This window comes from Misgurnus anguillicaudatus, chromosome 8, assembly GCF_027580225.2.
Source record: "Misgurnus anguillicaudatus chromosome 8, ASM2758022v2, whole genome shotgun sequence".
Lineage (NCBI taxonomy): Eukaryota > Metazoa > Chordata > Actinopteri > Cypriniformes > Cobitidae > Misgurnus > Misgurnus anguillicaudatus.
The window spans coordinates 34426561-34446257 of record NC_073344.2 but is presented as its reverse complement, the minus strand read 5'-3'; the positions used below and the strand labels follow the sequence as shown (position 1 = coordinate 34446257).

General features: G+C 39.0%; 1 protein-coding gene across 1 annotated transcript; it reads right to left on the bottom strand.

The window, feature by feature from the left end:
- Positions 1–233: 233 nt before the first annotated feature.
- cavin2b (caveolae associated protein 2b) lies at positions 234–16631 on the bottom strand. Its single transcript, XM_055213007.2, has 2 exons — positions 15881–16631; positions 234–3304 (listed from the first exon to the last, which is right to left on the bottom strand). Exons 1-2 carry the CDS (start codon positions 16418–16420, stop codon positions 2429–2431), a joined length of 1416 nt encoding a protein of 471 aa, XP_055068982.2. The 5' UTR covers positions 16421–16631; the 3' UTR covers positions 234–2428.
- Positions 16632–19697: the final 3066 nt, after the last annotated feature.

The window sequence follows — 19697 nt, the reverse complement described above, 5'->3', positions numbered from 1 at the left end:
TGTAAATATAAAGTGCTAGAACATTGCCATTCCTTTATGAAAAGCCATTACAGCCACATGACACAGAAGGAAGTTCATATTACAGTTGATCAAAACTGTTGTTGATGTTTACTTCACATTATTAAAGCACTTAGTCTCAGCCAATCAAATTTACATTTAAAATATGTTTTGAGTAAACTATAAAAAACCTTTTCTCTTGAGAGTATAGTTTTACAAAGAAACTAAGACAGATATGAAAAGAAATTATTCAAAATCTTTATTTAATTGTATTATAAGAACAATTTCAACAGCGTGCTTCGATAACATGTCGGCAAACAGGTGACACAGAAACACCAAGTGTCTGCTGTAACAAAAGCCTTTTCTTTGGCATAATGTCATAAGACAACATACAGGATAGCTCTCTCATATATATTATGAAATCATAGAGGCAATTAAAATTGTGTAAGATATGCAAATAAAGATTAGGGGTTACAAGATAAGCAACAATTAACAGTTAAACTTTGTTATTTTTTTGAAAGACTCAAAAGAAGTAAAATCCCATTCACATCCACCCAAAGCAAAGATACTGTACACACTTATGATTTTGTTCAGCACTGGAATATTGAAATGAAAATTCTCAATTTACTCACGTCGAGAAGGCGGCAGCAACATCACAACATCACAAATACATAAAAAGAGATTCCCATTTATTCAGACATGTTTTTTAAAATAAGTCAAATTTATTGGGAAAATACGATAATGCTGTTGATTAATCTTTTCATCAAGAAGTCGCTTTTGGTAGTGAGTGGCACAGGTTTCTTTTTGCCCCTGATTTCTCCTTTCCATATACCCGCTATGTTATTCTCCCCTAAATTACATTTAAAACATAACTTCAATTCAAACAGACTTTTTCTTTTTCGTTCCCCACTACTCTTCACATCTCTGTAGGATTATTTGCCTCCAACTGGAATGAAAGTCTCGTTCATCACTTTCAGAAATATGCTTGAAATCTGGTCTGGCCCCTCAATGCCTGATGAAGGCTTTTCTTTTCCAACACCATGCCAACACGAGCATTAGAAACGCTCTCTGAACAAAGCCATATATCAAAAGCTGGAATGTTTTTTTTTATTACGGTCCGAGACATATGTGAAGCTCAGGGAAAACCAGGGTCCCCTTGTAAACAGCATTTGAGATACGAAGCAACCCAAATACTGAATATTAACGTTTTGTGGTGTTTGCATCTACTTAATATTTGCTACAAAGCAGACATCCACACATATTTGTAGTTTATGGACATTAGCTCAATCTCATTTTGTTTCTGTATAGTCTGGGTTCACAGTATGATCAGTGTGATCTGTGCATTGAATACAACATACGTTTATGATTGATTACATACACATTTTTGATACCCAAAATAATAAATGATTTAAAGGGTACCTCTACTATAAAAACTTGTATGCTTTAATACTTTGTATTTGCCATATACTACTAAAATCCACTGATAGAAACACAATAAATATTGTTATTGCTTTGAAAAACCCAGATGCAATACTTGTTATAAGTTGTGGAGGCCGCCATTATGTTTCGCGCATTGCATTTTGAGTCAATGACATGCAATGATTGTCGCAAAATATTACTACAGTTTACTACAGAAAAAAATATATTTTTTTCATGTAAGAAAGTCACACACTTCCACCTTCTTACCTCTCAGATCGTCTTTATCTCATCTACTAATTGAAGACTTTGTTTCATTAATAGGATGGGTTTTGATTTCAACCTCTTGACGTCACGTATTGTGATGTCAACAAAATGGCGGCCTTTGAGTGAAAATATTTTTTTATTAAAACTATGACATTTGTACTGTTTTTAATTTTACATTTTTATTACTAATCCCAGAGTTAATCTATTAAGACATACGTTTATAGTCGGGGGACCCTTTAAAACACAATTATATTGGACAGACGATACAAAGCTTTCATATCTATCTAGGTTGCATAAAGTGAATATCACTTTCAGATGTGTGCAGGCTGTTCCAGAAAAAAATGAATTGTGGGTTGAGAGGCCATGTTTAAAACGTACCCATCAGGTAGATGGAGCGCACTTGGCATTTATTGACTTTTGGCTTTGAGGATTTTATTTTCCTTTGCCACCTTTCATCAGCTGACAGTTAGGCTTCACTAAACCAAAGCTCTGACCAACGGAGGAAGATTGAATATCCGGTAGATTTTGCTGGAGTGGTTTTCTCGCAAGCAGAAGGTTTGGGAAAATAGGAATTTTTAAATGAATGTGAATTTTACCTTTGAAAACATTGGATACTAATACAGCAAAATACGGCATCTGCAAAGATGGGACTCTGCCAGGACAGAACGGGGTATGGCTGGTACTAATAATGGAGAGAGTGTTTTCTCAGCTTAGAAGGATGTCATGGCCAAACTGAAGGGTTAGGACATTAGGACGCTTGTCCTACAGCAACACCCTCGGCTTGCCCTGCAGCTTCTGCTAGAGGGCTTTCTTCACTCTGCAATCTTTTCTTTGCCTCATCCTCCTCTTCTTCCTCGTTGCTTTCTTCCTGCAAAGCATTGTGGGAGGCATCCTGAGGAAGCGTTGCAGAAAGGGCGTACTCCTCACTTACATCTTCTGTGATTGACAGCTCAACCTCAGCTGTTCCATTCAGGACATTGGGCAACTCGTCCTTCTCCATCGCCTCTATTGCCGCTTTGACTTCCTCATGGCCTGGTGCAAGCTGTGAGTGAACCTCTTGGAAGGACAGGTCTTCAGTCGGGCTTTCAATCGGGGCTAACTCTATGGAGGCGACAGCAGTTGGTGAACCCTCAGATTGAGCCGAGGCCTCATCCTGCGGTTCCCCGTCTTTGCCGCGACCCTTCTTGATGTTAAAGGTAAGTGGAGAGACCTTGAAGCTGGAGGTCTTGGCACTAGGGCTCTTCTGGTGGCTCGGTGTCAGACTCTTTTTGATTTTCTCACGCTGCTCCAGTGAAACGATCTTGGTGCCGAACTTGTTCATCTTCTTCTCGATGTTATGCCTGGAGAAAGCTTTCTTCAGGCTGTCCACTTTCTTCAGACTGGAACTCTTGATCTTCTCAGCTCGAGTTTTGTCAATTCTGGCCTCGCTTTCTTGATCCAGAACCCTCAAAATTTCATCTTCATCTTCCTCTTGTGGCTGCTCCTCGTCCGAGGAAAGGGCAATGGTCTGAAGGCCGTCCTCTTGAGAACGGTTGGGATCGATGGGTGGGCTTACCTCCTCCTCCAATTCAGGTATGTCTTCAGGTTCCTTCACAAAGACGCTTGAAGGGATTTCATTTTCATCCTGGAAAATAAAAATGCAGAAAAGAAAGTAAGAATCTAAAACAACATATTTTCACTATATAATGTGTATTGCACAGCTTTGGCAGGTTTCATCATTATGCTGAGCTTTTATAGATGATTATCAGTCATGTACCCTTTTACATCATTCAATCTTTTTCAGCCCACTGCCGCCATTTTGAGTACCTACCGACTACCAGTAGGCTACTAACAAGCATTAGCTAGCTTGCTACAATTTACGGATTTATTTTTTACTGTCTATGATTCTTACAGATACAGGAAATGGCTACGAAAGATAACATTTCGCACCTCGACTGTCATGAAAAGAAACGCTACTTTAAAAAAAATGACTTGGTTAGGGTGTGATGCCTACTCGATCCCTGATGCGTTCTTCCAGCCACTGTCTGCTGCTACCGAACTACCATTTTTTTTTACAACAATAAGAAGGCACTACACAACATGAAACTTTGCTTGACATACCACCTGGATCTCTACAAATAAACGCGAGCATTGAGAACATTGTTTGTGAACACAGAGTTTTGAACAACTGACTTTGGCTATTTTGGTGTCCGCTCGTCATCTTTGCCACACATAAAGAATCGAGCTACGAATGCGAATGAATGAATCTCATATGAGGCTTCTTTTTCAACTAGAAGGTCAATTTTCACTTGCGATAAAAAAACAAATTATCTGTGCATTTATATGGAGCTTTATGAGCTATTCATCTTTACTCTCCTACCTCCTTACGTCACATTCGGAGATCGATACATCTTGACTGGCAAGATGGCGGCGAGCGGACACCAAAACAGCCAAAGTCAGTTGTTCAAAACCTTCTTTTTTGTAATCTCTGTGTACACAAACAATGTTCTTAATGCCCGAGTTCATGTGTAGAGACACAGGTGATACTTCAAGCAAAGAATCATGTTGTGTCGAGCCTTCGTAGTGTTGTAAAAATAGCGATTTTGATGCTCACAACATATTGAAGGCATAGCTTCTAGTTATTTTGCGACCACTTCAGGTACTCAAAATGGCGGAAGACAAGTTTGAGATGTGAGTGATGTCAGCTGATATTCATGAATAGTGTATGCAATTTTTGTGTCACTATACTGTACATAATGTGAAAATTTTTTATATGTTGGCGACATAAGGACACAAACTTTCAGGGAAAAACATTGTGTTCCGACCCTCTCTTCCCTTCTGGAGACAATCACAAAGGCTGAACACTAGTTAGACGATGGGGAAGGAAGGCCAGGCATAACCCTACACAGCTCATATCAGAGTTTCCACTGAGTTTTGGAGGACGGCCAAGACACAGATCGACATGGAGAGAGAGCGAGCCAACTAAGAGAAAGCAGGGAAGTGTGTTGAAGGACTTTGAAGGGGAGTAGGATGAGGGTCCGGAAACATTTGGGGCGGAGTGCAGCAATAGGGACACCTGGAAAGCAACCCTGTGCGCACCCCGTCAGAATGTTCCATGGCATGACAGAAATGCGCAGGGGAGTCTAACCCCCCCGTCTCTCTTAGCGATAAGGCTCTAAATTCTCATATTGATGAGGTCAACCACGCAAGAAAACCTCCCAGTTTATCGTTGCACATCTGATTTAGGTTGCCTGTCAGAAACGAACACACCCAAACATATTTTCTTTACCCATCTAAAACTGAACATTATGTTTTCAATGACTTGTTTACCAGAAGCGCAATACAGCACAGTTTATGACTATTTTGGGTGAAGTGCTTCTTTAAGAATGTGCTCCCTAGAGAGTGAGAATGCTATGCTGTCTAATTACATTCACTGCTAATGGGCCTTAGTGTGCACGTGCGAGCAAACACACACTCTTGATGTTTACTTCTGCTCTTCTCTGATGATTGAAAGGTCGCGTTCGCCTTTGAACTCCCCGTTGAATCTCTGGCCTCAGAAACTCTCCATGTGTGAGGGAATGTGAGTTTGGCTTGTCCAACCGCAGAGATAGATCTGACCCAACAGAACAAGGATACGTAATTACGGGGATATTTACAATACACTAAATCTGAGGTTAAAATCTATCTGGGGATTTATTATAGCAAATCTGTTCGCAGAACAGAACTTCTTTTTCGAAGACAAATTTGGATCAAAGGGATTTGCATGGCTTTTCTGGCACTGTTGGAGAATAAATCTGGCCAACTCCCTGTAAACTTTAGCATGGAAATTTCATATTCCAAGTTACATCAGTCTCTTATTAGAATTGCCACAGCAGGGTTAACTTGGAGCCAATGGTTACAATCAGTTGTGTGCTTACCATAATTTTTATAAAACATCTTCTTTTGTGTTTATCAGAAAAAAGAAATTCATACAGGTTTAGAACAATATGAGGATGAGAAATGATGACAGAATTTTGATTTTTGGGTGAATCATTCCTTTAATAATTGTATTGTGTGCTAATCGTTATATAAAAGCAATAAGTTACTTGAGGCTAGTGTTGTATATCGTGAATAAGTCACAGCTGAATAGGTTGCAGGTGAATCAGTCTTGCCTAACAACACCCTTCAGCCATGAAGACTTAAAGCACAGTTTACCTTTCTGCTTAGGATCATTAATACAGTTTATTTAATGCATGTAAGTTTTGCATTCTTTCAGTCATTACATGTATGGCTATTACATTATGATTATAACATTAATATGTATAATAATAAATAATATATGCTTCAGTTGCAGGAAAAAAACATATTGAGACTGTTGGCTGGTTAATGTAATTTCTTCCCATTTTTGGTTGCAACTTGTTGCCAGTGTAAGATTTTTAAACAGGCATAATTTGGGAAAACGGTTATTTATTGAGTTTATATGTTTATATGTTTAATCGGAATGCTGCAGCCTCCGGAGGTCGCATATGCAGGCTGCATACGTCATCAAGATTGGTTTATATAATTTAACTGAGCATTACATTCGCAAGTCATAAGCATATTACAACAATGCACGATTAACAAAGAATAATATTCAACATTAAAATTGTTAATGTTACGAATTAAGAAAGTCTTGATGACGTACGCAGCTTTCAAATGCGACCTCAGGAGGCTGCAGCCTACGGATTGAAAAACGGCCGTTGAATTGGCGCATGCGCGGAGCTAGGGTGTTTAGTCTGGTGGTATCGGCATGTGACGAACGCTCTGGAAATAAAGTAAGCAAATTAATTTTCCCATCGTGTATGCCTTCATTTTTCGAACCCTTCTGGAGTCTTAAGTATCTTCAACTATCCTTCCCCTCTTACAGGAGTTTTCCCACACAACTTTTAATTATGGCATGACCAGCACGGATTTAAAATTAACCACGAGACGCCAAATGGTGAAATTGTGGGGAAACAATGGATAAATGTTTTATATTTTACAGGCACATAGGACAAAAGCATTGTTAGTATTCCCCTGACATTTATAAAAGCACGTTTGTAAGTTTTATTCATCACAGGGCAGCAGGTGGCGATCTGTCGTTTAAACGGTTTGGAAATATGAAAAGGTAGAAAAAGGTGCTAAGTCACTTGACTAGCCTGTGTGGCAGGAGGGATTAATGTCGATCAACAGCTAATGATTCAGTCTAAACTGAAAACTGGACAACAAAACAGAAATTTGGCATATGACCATATATGAACATTTAATAGTTCGTTTATATGCAGAGAGAGAGAGAGAGTATGTTTGAGTGCAAATATAAAACCAACCACATAAAAAAAAACTTGCATTACTACTTGAATGTGTAATGACTATGAATTAAAGTTCTTGACAGAAATGTGTTACCTATTCTTATACAGTATGTTACATATCTATGTTGCACAATGGCCACATATGTGTTGTTTATAAAATATAGCTGCATACAGTATGATATATGGTACATGTGCTTTGCCTTTAACTGTGTGTGCATGTTTTCCATGTGTAAGATTTTTGTATGGGTGGGTGCCAGTCACTCACAGATCCCCACCATGAAGCAAATCATCCGTGAATGAGAGTGGAATGTTGACATTTCATGTGTGTTTGAGTTTAACAAGAGCATGCGCAATGGAATGGTTTCTTAACCTAACTAAGTTCTTCACTTTACTCCGGATATTCAGCATAAGCTGATGTCCAATAAAAGGTAACATACCCTTAAAATTAGGCTTTAAGGTCAATAATACAACCTCAAACACGCTTAGGCATCCGTGCTGTGCTCCTTAAATTGGTGAATCACTTTAAACAGTTCATTCCATGCATTCTGGCCTTTAGGGCGGAGATCTGGAAATAAGTTGTGAATGACTATGGTACATCTCCATGATGACATACGGATATTCTAGCTTATGTGTGTGAATGTTTTAGATTTCTTACACGGTGTGTTTTTGTCACTTAAAATCATGATTGCCTCACTCTTGAGTATCCAAATGAATCTTCTGTTTGAATTCATTTGTGTACTAAACCGGTCTCTCTTGCCCCGGGCAGAGTAAGTTCTCATGATAGCTGAGTTTCTACTTGTTTTCTTACTGCAGCAGTTTTTCACATGGGGTTAATGAAGTTGTTGTTTGTTATAAAAGCGATGTATTTTTGAGCGAGGGTTTCACTAAGCATGTGTGTGAGTTTGAGTCATTGCACTACAATGCTTGCTTTGTGCGTGTTCTTTTTATGTAAGAGAAGAGAACAGGTTTTATTTTATGTGAACTCTGACCAGATGTAGTCAATAATAGACACATAAAAGCCTGCATTGAGCACCAAGCTTGATTTTTATACATTTTTATAAGCACCTACACGACAAGGCAAAAATATAAACAAATCCGATGATCCTGATCATATTAATAATGTAAGGGTTTACGCATAGATGCGTATAATTTGCTTTGTGGATTATAATGAATTGTAAATTATGCTTACACTGTAAAAAATTGAAGAAACATTGGTTAAAAACGTAAGTTGCCTTTAAATTAAGAATTAATTTAACTTTTTTGGTTCATTTTAATTTTTTAAGTTGAATTAACTCAAAAGTCAAGCAGTTAACCTACTTATTTAAGTTATACCAACAAGTGTAAATTAGCGATGCACAATATAGCGAAATTATGCAAATGTGTGCATATCAAATACTGCAACGTTTAGCAGGCTATTTAGCACGGTAACGCATATTACTTGTTTTTCCCCCAATTTCGCTTAGCCATTATATTAGTTTATGATAATATTTAAATGTATTTGTTGTTGGTTTTATGGATGATTAATGAAGATAAACAGTGAAAAGCTTTCCATGAGTCGACTTGAACTGTGAAGATATTTTTATTGTAATTTGTATTTTAGTAGGGCTGCAACGATTAATCGCGTGTCCAATTAAAAATGCCTCTGAAATTGATTGTGAATCGATTCTGTGTTTAATGCACAGCTTGTGCTTGTACTACAGCATTTGATCAGTAGGAAGTCCTTATCAATCTAAAATCATTAGGAGTCGGAGTCGTTTATAACGTGCATTTAAAAAAGCAACACTTGTTAAACAAACTCATTCAAAATATTCTTTATTATCATGTAAATACCTGAAACAATTTGAAGAACAGCGATATACATATAAATAGACGTTTCATGGAATATCGTTTGTAATGCTGCTACTTCTGTGGCACAAAGGGAGTTTATGCACGAGAGCGCCCCCTGGCTGGCTTTGGGATGTGCCGGGATTTCAACGTAATTCATTAAAATGTATTCATTGAAAAAATGCACATTTGCGCGATTAGTAGTTGCAGGCCTATATTTTAGTTTGTATTTTATGGTTAAAATATAATTCCCACACTTCACTTTGCACTTTACATCCTACGTTTAGCAGAGACGTTGATTAAAAGCAACTAACATTCAAGTTATACATTTGCATATAATTTTGCATGTTACATTGGCATCGATCCCATGACTTTGAACGTGTTAGCGCCATTGAGCTACAACCTTTATATAGTATTGAAAGAACTTACTAGAACTCTAATATGTGAATGAAGTATAAGTAGTAGGTGTGTTCAGATTTTTGACTGGTGTGTGTTTAGACATACCAAAACGCAAGGGCCTCCCTGTACCACGCGGTCTCATTGCTGTCAGATACAGGGTTATCTAAGATGTTATCCAGTTGGTTTTGCAATACTGACTTCATGTCCTAAACACACTTGACACACCGTCCACCTCAGGGCCTACTTATGAAGGATTGAGGGCAAATATTTGGTTAGAGGTGGGGTGTGGTGAGCTATGGGCACGTAGTACGTGGCTGTGTTTGAAGGATTTGTAAATGATGAGGAGGTTATTAGCAAGCTCACGTTTTGTTTTGGTCTCTAGCGGTGCAGTGCGACTGGCTGAAAATGTTTAACGCTCGCATGCCCCTTCCTGACGCCTGGTAACATCACATCTGACAGGAAACAGCTGCCTGCCCATGTGTGTTGCTTTTGCGTCAACATAGTTTTTTGACTTTAAAAATAAATATACAGGAATTTTTTGCAATTTACTGCAAGAATGAGTGAGAGAGAGACATTGCATGCTACATAGTGCTTGTAGATTGTCACAGTGATGTTGAACTGGTTGACTAAGGGAGGCTTGGTGGTAATCTAGTTAAATAGCCTGGTTGGGACTTCATCGGCATCCCGTTATGTGCACCAGTATAGAAAGTATAAAGACAGCCATGCTGGTCCTTCCTTTTTACACTGCATTACACTGTAAAAATAATAGTTGGATCAACTTAAAAAATTACTTCAATTGGTAACTTTAAGTGAAAATTTTAAATTGACATATTTTAGGTGTTACCAATTCAATTATTTTTTATAATTTTTTTCCAATTAAAGTCAGAATTTTTTTTAAGTGTTGAATTACGTTTTTTAAATAAAGCAGTGTTTACCTTTATGTGTCTCTGGTTGTTTAAAGGTATGTAAGAAGTCAAGCAGAACAAAGTATTTGAAAAGAAACATGGTGAAGGAGCGGAAGTGGGTTTTCCTTTCTTAAATAATCAGGGCTGGAAAAACTTCTAGCAATGCCTTAATATAGACATAGGTCTGAAGGAAAATAATAACCGGATTCGTGTTTTTTAAGGGTAGAACTTGATTTACTCTATGCATCCACATTTTATGACATTGCTTTATTGAATACTAGATTTTGATTAGATAATCGCGTAATTTTGCATTATCTTTCATACATATCAAATCTGTATGTTATTTGAGTAGAAAAGTCACATAATAAGCAGGCAAAAACAGTCAGTTTAATGTTGATGATGAAACCTTTAACCTGAAACTAGAGATTTATGTAAATTAATTTAAAAGTGAATATTTGAACTGTTATGTTGCGTTTACACCAGCCACGGTAGAGGCATCAAGTGCGAGTGATTTCAATGTTAAGTCAATGTGAAGACGCGTCGATGTGTGTCTGGAGGTCTCGTGGCGCAGATTTGGCGCGGCGCGGTAGACCCAATTCCGCCTCATTCGCGTGTCTAGTTTGCGCGAATTGAGCGTCTGGCGTCTGGTGCTAATTTGCGGCTGACGCCAGAGTTGAAAATTTGAACTTTGCCAGGTTTTTGCGCCGCGTTAACCAATCAGGAGCCTGCTTGCTGCTGTGGCGGCAGCCCTGCACGGAGTCACTCATTCAACATGAAGGAATGCTTGATATTGTCCGTAAACAGTCACGTGGAGCTATACGACACAAGTTCTTATTTCTATATAGACAGGAATAAAAAGGACTTCGCTTGGAAGAGTGTCAGTGAGGGCATTGGGCAACCTGGTAAGTTGTAAATACACATTTTATTTTTGAGTCACGTGACGTTTATCGACCCGCGCCGTGTATTTTCCCCCTATAGTAAGGTGACCAAATACAAACAGATAACTCTCTCGATAAATGCACAATCAACAGCCATCTTGAAAACAGACAACCGCATAGCACTTGCCCCTCCCACAAGAAGTGGATTTTGCCTCTGATGTGCGAATGTATTCAAATGGCGCATTCACACGGGGCGTAAGCGTTAACGCTTGATGGAAGGCTTGTCTGAAGCGTGGCCAACAGCCAATCACAGTGGCCGCTAAACATGCTCCGGTCTTCCATAAATGTAATTAGCTGGCTCTGTCTAGGTTATTTGCATATGGCTATCTGATTGGCTGACGCACACGTTGCTGCTTGAAAAGTTGAGAAATGTTCAACTTCTGCCGCGAGCAACGGCACTGACGCGGCGCCGACGGAACCACAATTCAGTTTGGCAACACATGACGTCACCCATTAAAAGTGAATGGGAAGCGTTAATGCTGATGCTCTGTGTGAATGCGCCGAAACTGTTCAAGCGGCAAACTAGCCGCGGTAGACGCGATTTTGATGCCTCAAACGCCGTTGGTGTAAACGCAGCATTACTTGCTTATATCATTTATTTACAGTAAGTCACACATGTTCCTGTTTAGATCATTGCATCAGCAGTGTAAAAGGTCGTGAGTTGACACCTAGGACTGTATACACGTACAAAAAATTAAATAAATGGAAAACCTTGTAATGCACTGTACTGTCACTTGAATAATGTGCCTGCCGAATGCATAAATGTAAATATATCATATACAGTAAATTTGTTTGATGGTTGTCATTTATCTAGCATGTATGTCTTGACGTGAGTACTCAGGGCATTGTGGGTATGGTTTTCTCTCTGCTGGCTTTGCTCCCTGTCATGGGACACACACACATAGACACAATGACAGCTTTTGTCTCTTCAGTGTGTTTGTGTGTGTATTTAGATAGGACCAAAGAGTCAGCGTTCTGTCAGCATTTATAACCCTAGTTTCAAAAGCATGCCTGTTTTTGTAGATAATTTCTATATGTGTTCAGGAAAGCGAGTGTAAAGCAACTCTGTCTGACAATGATAATAGCTTCACTTATTTTTACATTGGTGTGTGTTGTTAACTGTGTATGTGTGGGTTTTTTATTGCACATGTGTTAGTATGCAGCGGTTGAGTCGAGGCAAAATTATAAAAAATGTCTTATTTGATGTTTGAAAAAATTTTTGCCATTCCATTTTTTTTCAATGTTCAAGTCCAAGTATTGTATACTACAGTATCTCTAGTATAAAATACCCTTTTATCACATTAAGCATTAGATTCCCATTATACACAAAATGCCACGTCCCTTTTTGACATCCCTCTCTATGTTTAAGTTAATCTACAAAATAAACTAATTTGCCCATTTTTGCTATACAGCCACTGATGCCGTAAACATGTTGAGCCCCTTTCGTGTAAAATATTTGACATGATCCTCTAATATTTAACCCTGTACAGTGAAATTGCACAACATGAACCCTAGAGTGCTTCAACCATTTGGAGAATTTTCAACGTTCTCGTTGTCACCGAGGGTGTAATTGTTTGTGCGACAATGATTTAACTACAATTCTGAATATTTATTATGATTTGATTTAATTTAATATTTAATTTATTTTTGTTACAGTTAATACTTTTAACTGTGATGCACGAATACATGCATATCCTCTCAAAGGGATAGCAGCACACCACATACACTGTTATTTAAGTCGTATTGCTCAATAAAGATTTGCATATTGTGTAACCGTTGCTGTCGAGAACAATGTTTATGTATTTGAAACGTAAAAACTGCAAATTTGAATCATGCTGTTACTGTTAAATGTCAGCACACTGTCATTACATGCAGGAGCTTGCGACCAATCACAGCTGTGCTGATGCACACAATACGCATTGCTGGTGTAATATTGTTTTATCAACTACAATCAGATGTTTTGTTGGAGAGGAATTGTTTCCTCTGTTTTTGTTTCCTCACAACAAAACATGATTACTGCTGTGTTCTGTGTTCCCAGCATGCATTGAGGCCACAGGACTTTGAAGTTTATTGTGGTGTTTCATTGTAACGTACAATTGTGTATTTCTTTCGAGGATTTACTTTTTTCTTTCCTGTGAAATCAGAGCCGTGATAGTTTCAGTGCAGTGTTTTGGCTACAGTTAAAATTCGTAGGGTGGGTTTCTGTAATGTCATCATAAAGTAAGTTACATTAGAATATGGGATGGTACCCTTAAAAAAAGTCCTAATATGCACCGTTTAGGTAGAAAAGTATACTTTTTAAAAAGGTACAGCCCCAGTAACAGCTTCCGTATTTTTATTGTAGTGTATATTTTAAGTCTTCAACCGAAGTCATCTTTTCTCATTTTCTTCTCATTCTGTCTCGCTTTTATTAGATGGTGCACCAGTGGGAACCGTAACAAAAAGAGTTTGAAGTGCGATTATGACTTTTTTATAGACAAGAGAAAACAAACACTCTTGTCCCCTTCTCTCTGCCTGCAGGCCTTCGTACGCCCGCTCTCTCTCTCCCTCTCTCTTTCTCCCTGGAGAGGCACAGATAGCCTTATTAGGTGAAACCAAAGGCCCAGTAGTAAAAATATTCCATGCTGTACTCTAAGATTTGACTTTCAATGTAATAAACATTGAAGCAGTGTGCACTGACAACAATGAGTAGTTCTTGTGCAACTGTAACATGCTCCATATGTTTGGTTTTGGAAGAACATGGAGAAAATAAATGAAACGTGTTTGTTGAAAGTTGCATCACGCTGAGGGAATGACAAAATTGTTTGGCTTACACCAAGTGCTCACGTCACGAGCTAAGAAAAGCTTTAAAGCCTTTTCTTTGTTATGACTCTGGTCGTTCACGTCTCGATAAACATCTTCGTGAACTCTGATTGTGGTCTCTGTCCTATTTATATCTTTTGGACAGAGAGACAGAACCAGAGACTTGCTTTCCCTCCGGAATGCGAGGTTTCAGCCAAAGTTTCTGCTTAAGCAAGAACAGTGTTCACGCTCTCTCCTGTAGTCCGCCTGAGGGGTGGGAGCCAAGCACCCCTGATCCAAAAGCAGCAGGGGAAGATAAAAGTGAATAACACAGACGTGAGGGTGTGGCGAACACCTGAATGTAGCTTTTAAGGACGAGGAAAAGTTTATCTTGCAAATAAAAGTTTGAAATGAAAGGCCATTTGTTGACTGATGAAACCGCGACATTTTTTTGTCTGCTCAAGCTTGTATAACAACGGACGTTTGTGCTCTGTATAAATGCAAGAGAAAGCCTCTTGTTCTCATGCAAAAGTTTAATGAGCTGAGGAGGATCGGAGTAGCGGTCCGATCTATCATTCCTGAGATACGAACCCTGGCAACTCAAGCAGGGGTGCAAAGAGGGAAGATTCAAGTAAATAAAGTAAAGACAGGAATGTGTGTGTGGTGGTCTGATGAGTTTTGGGAACACATTGCCCCTGCGTCCACCCCGGTCACACCCATTCTGAGTGTGATCAAGGACAGATCAATAGACCTAAGAGCCCAGAGGTGGATTAAACGTACTTCTTCTTCATACCCAGACCAGACATGTCTAGACTGCTTTCCAAAAGCTTTAAAAAAGTACAACAGTTAATTAAATCCCTTCTCTAGGCACAAAAAAATTTACAGAAGGAATGCGGCACGGAAAAGTCGTTCGGCATTCGACTCTGAAAATTCAAAAATAAACTACGCAGGCACCATAGCAACACGCACAACACTTTTGGGGCACTTGCAACAAACAGGACTCTGTTAGCCATGTAGGCTATTCCAGAAAGACTGCACTGGCTGGTGAAGGCGGAAGGGAAACTTTTACTGTTTTTACAGAATTGACCTTAAGCCTGAAAAACGTTCTTTGCTTCGCTCTTTCATTGTCTGTATATCTTGTCCCACTGCTGTAACCACACAGCTGAAGGGAGAGAGAGAGGGAGGGAGGGGAAATGAAGGCTTCTCTCAACTCTCCCTTACTTTGGAATCATTGAGTCATTCGACTGATTGCGGGTCTCGCAGTAAACAGCAGCCGTCCCGTGTAACGTATAGCGTTGTTCAGCACGGCCCTTTTGACAACAGGATACACATTATCCAGCGCTGTAGCTGATCTCTGGGCACACCTTCTATTCAAGGCTATTGTACTTCAAATAATAGCTTTTGGCTAAGCCTCAAAACAGGCCTCCAGTATTGAGTCTCTTTCAAGCTCTCGAGCATTCTGGATCTCTCAGTTTGGAGTCCCTAACGCTTTTAATTCTGAAATACTGAAGATATCTTATTTTTGAAAGGTTAATCTTCGGTGATGCAAATTTTGAAACATTCAATCCAAATTGACATTCAGTGTATATGTGCTTCCTGGGAATCAAACCCATGACCATTTGCAATGCTTTACCAACTGAGCTAACACAAATAAACCTTTTGGGGGTTGAATATAACAGCAGCTCTTAGGAGTTTGTCTGAGCATTTCATCTGTAAGCAACAGCATTAAGAAGTAGAGATTAGAAGTGACCACTGTACACCCCACCTTGAAATGACCCTAAGCCACATCACACCCTCTTTACATTGCTTTCATCTTTACACTGTGAACTCTGACCTTTCACTCCCACTTCAAATGGACCCTTCCTAAAAGAGGCATGTGATTTGTTCTCCAAAGGTGAGATGATTCAGTCAAATTTGGAGCATTTTGTTTGATTCATTAGACTGACTAAAATAGCTACCCATGTCTGTAAGTTGTACACGGACACACAGATTCAACACACGGCACACAATGCAATCATTCATTTTTCCTTACCCGACCACATTAGATACATCACACCCCCTCATTTACCTGGAAAATAAGCACTTTGAAGTTGTTCCTCTTGAGCAGGTGAGTGTGGTTGGCCTCGATCTTTTTCACCTGGAAGGCCTGCTTATCCATCTTCTCTTTTACCTCCTTCATGTGGACGCTGACCTTACGGCTCTTCTCCAGCAGTTTGCTGACCGTGTTGGACGTGGAGGTATGACTCTTGGACAGCTTGACCATGTCGTTCTGGATTCCCCTCACCGCCCCTTCGATCTCCACTTGTCTGACCTCCATCTTGTTCTGATTTTCTTGCACCGTGTCCAGCATGTTCACCAGCTTATCTAAAAGGGTCAGGACGGTGATGGCATTCACCGGGCCTGTGGTTGAAGTTCCATCTTTGAGCAAAGTACCCGTAGGGGCTTCGGCATGAGCTCCGGGACTGCTAGGTTCCCCGCCAGTACCCAGCTGGGTGAGGCTATGACTGGGTGAAGGTTGAGTAGGGCTGGGAGTGGGCACCACCAGCTCCTGGCTCTCATGTAAGCTTGCCATGCTGCTCCTTTCTACTTGCACTGCATCTTCTCCCATTCTGAGGCTGTTTTCGATCACTTTTATTGCAGGAAAGTTGTCTCGCTGGTCTCAAGTTTTCCGCACGATTTTAGTTCTTACAGCTTTGATTCTTGTTCGCAGGCTTGGGAAAAACTTTTTAGCTTCCAGGTTCAGCGTTCCCACCCCTTTTTGAAGATAGCAACTCTCTCTCACTCCCTGCTTTCTCTCTCTCTGTCTCTCCCTCCCTCTTTGGAAGAGCAGTGTGAGGTTTCCCCACAGCTTAAAAGGCCATCCACACCCTATAGGGGTGGAGCTTGGTTTCCATGTCAACCAGACCGGCCCATTGCTCAGGGAGTTATGTGTTTGCATGTGTCAAGTGCGAGTATGTGGGTGTGTACAGTGGAACATGAGCAACTCTCTCCGCGTGCAGAGCCTTCCCCTAACTCTCAAAGTTCTGGCCTGTTTGTCTTGAAGAGGGATCATATATTGAGAGTTGTGTTTGAACAATGACCTCATCCACACAAGAGAAGATGAGCTGGAGAAAATGAAAGAGATACAATAAGGAAGTCAGAACAATGGTGCGTGTTTTTTTCCCACCTAGAAAGATCTGCCAAGCAACTCTCAGGAAGAGTTTTTATGCGGGTAGTGTGTGTATGTTTTCGTGTATTTTATTTATTTTGTGGGAGCATGTTTACAGTCTTAGTCATTGTTAGTTTATTCTGGAAAATATTGTCACACAAACAGTTCTCAAAGTGTGCCATTGGAATCATTAGTATGGTTCATGGAGAAACACAGCAGATGATTTGGGAAACCTTGTAATTGGTGGATAGATTTACTCATTTAAAATGTCATGCAACTATTTTTCCAAACAAAAAACATTTTGATTACTTTGTTTAGGACGGGATTCTAGTGAAACAAATTTTGTTTTTGTGTGAAAAACCAAGCAAATCGCAAATGATCCTAGTCAAAATTTTAATCGTAAAAGTCAGGATACATTAAAATGGGATCTTACAGGTTTCTTAATGCAAAAACTAATCACATGCTTCAGTCAGGGTTGCCAGGTTTTCCCCATACAGCAAAAAAAAATATATATTCTTTGGCCAAAAATATATTTTGAATATATGCTAAATTTTGTAGAAAGTAAAGCTTAATTAAATATATTAATAAAAAATTAAAAAATGTTTTTAAATGTATTTCAGGGGCAAAAAATACATTTCTAATTTTACAATCCATATGACAAAAAATATATTTTTCTTGGCCAAAATATTAAATGAAGAGTTTCGTTGCAAAACGAGATAACCACCGTTTTTTTAATTGTTCAGAAATCGCGTTTTTTGGTTGTGCATTCCAATTAATTTCAATGCAACTGCAGTTGGTTTGTTTTGATTTAAAACCTTCATAACTTAATATATTTCAAAAAATACAAAAAATTGTCAAAAAATATATTGGTGAAAAATAAATTTTTGTAAACATTTCAAAATATATTTTAGTACATGCAAACATTTTTTGGCCATTTCTTTGTTTTTTTAGAAATATATTTAAATTTATAATTGAAAATATATGGGTTTTTTTGTCGTATATATGGGCCAAAAAAAGCTGCCCAATAGTTTTGATGGGGCTTCTCCTGTAAAAATCTGCGTTTGCAGGGTTCATCTGCCAAAATTTGCATTCCCAGGGCTAAATATCACATTATTGGGGTCACATCAACCCATGGACCTGAAAAACTGCTCGTGACAACAGCATAGTAGTCCAATTCTTGGCAACCCTGACTTCAGTCTGTTTAGTTTAGCGCTCGCCTCGTACATACACAAACACAATGAGTTAATTGCTCCCATTTCCTTCTTTCTGCATTGTTTTGTGTCTCTCCGTGATGTAATCTTCCCCTCTTTTCCCTTTGCAGGGTATTGGCTGTGGAAACATGGAATTCTGAGAGCGGATTAAGAATCCATCCAACGTCCCGTTGACCTCTGACCTCTTCTGGAGATGCTAGAGCAGTGTTTCCCAACCCTGGTCCTCGGGCACCCCCTCCCAGAAAGTTTTAGATGTCTCCTTATTTAACACACCTGATTTAAATCATCAGCTTGTTAGGGAGACATGTTTACCATTTTAGAAGGAGGCTGATGAGTCAAATCAGGTGTTTTAAATAAGGAGACATCTAAAACTTTCTGGGAGGGGGTGCCCGAGGACCAGGGTTGGGAAACACTGTGCTAGAGGTTACATAATTTTGTTGGGAAGCTCACACACAGAATTTTTGGAACAAGTCCCAATTGGCTTTTTCAAACGCAAAGTGGTTCACAGGCATGTGTGTACTTGTTTAGCTTGTGCTCCCACACAGTAATATATACCATTATTTAATTTATAGATATATAACATTGTATAATAAACATATTTAGTCAATAAAACAGTTATTTAATTAATGATAAACAATTAAACATACTGTAAAATGACAGATTACTTAACTAAGAAAGAGAGGCAGAGCAAGATGTGGAAACCTGGAAAATTCATCTGCGAGTTGTGTTAAAATGGGTGGAGGATTCCTGCCTTATCACACATTCTCTATCTCTATTGTTTTATCACTGTTATTTTCATTCTCAGGAACACACATCCTGATCCCTTTTCATGGGAATATCTCAAAAGCTTTAAGGTGCACGCCATCTGGTCATCGTTTCAGAGATGACTGTCGCCCCCTGGAGAATATATTGTGTAACTGCATTAGCAAGAAAATTGGACAGACCACATTGCCTGGAATTCCACCGCTTCCTCCTTGGAAAATCTTACAGTGAAGTGACACATAAGCTCATGCAAACCCCTGCTGTTTGCGTCCAATACACCAACACACTTTTCACACAAGAAATGATCAAATGAACTTGTTCCCACGTAATTACTTGTATTGTAAATCAATAATGTGACTTGTAATAACATGTAAAGACCGAGGAAATCAGTGGCAAATCTTTAAGCTTCCACTGGGAAAAACACCAAATCAGTGGAAAAAAGTTGACACCACAATTTGTGGGTATGGTACAGGCACACACACTACAAATGTAAGGAATATATTGTGTTTAACCCTTAAACAGGCAGCATGTTCCACAGGATACATACTTTTTAGTTTATTTTAGAGGACATTAGAGAAGTCTTGTCAATTATTATGGGATTTTGCTTGATATGTGCATGGGTCTTATGACTTGGTTTGAGTAAACCTGTATGAATTTCTTTTTTGTGATAAACACAAATGAAGATATTTTTAAAAATAATGTTAAGCACAGCTGATTGTGACTTCCATAGTAGGAAAACAAATATTATGGAAGTATTGTGATAA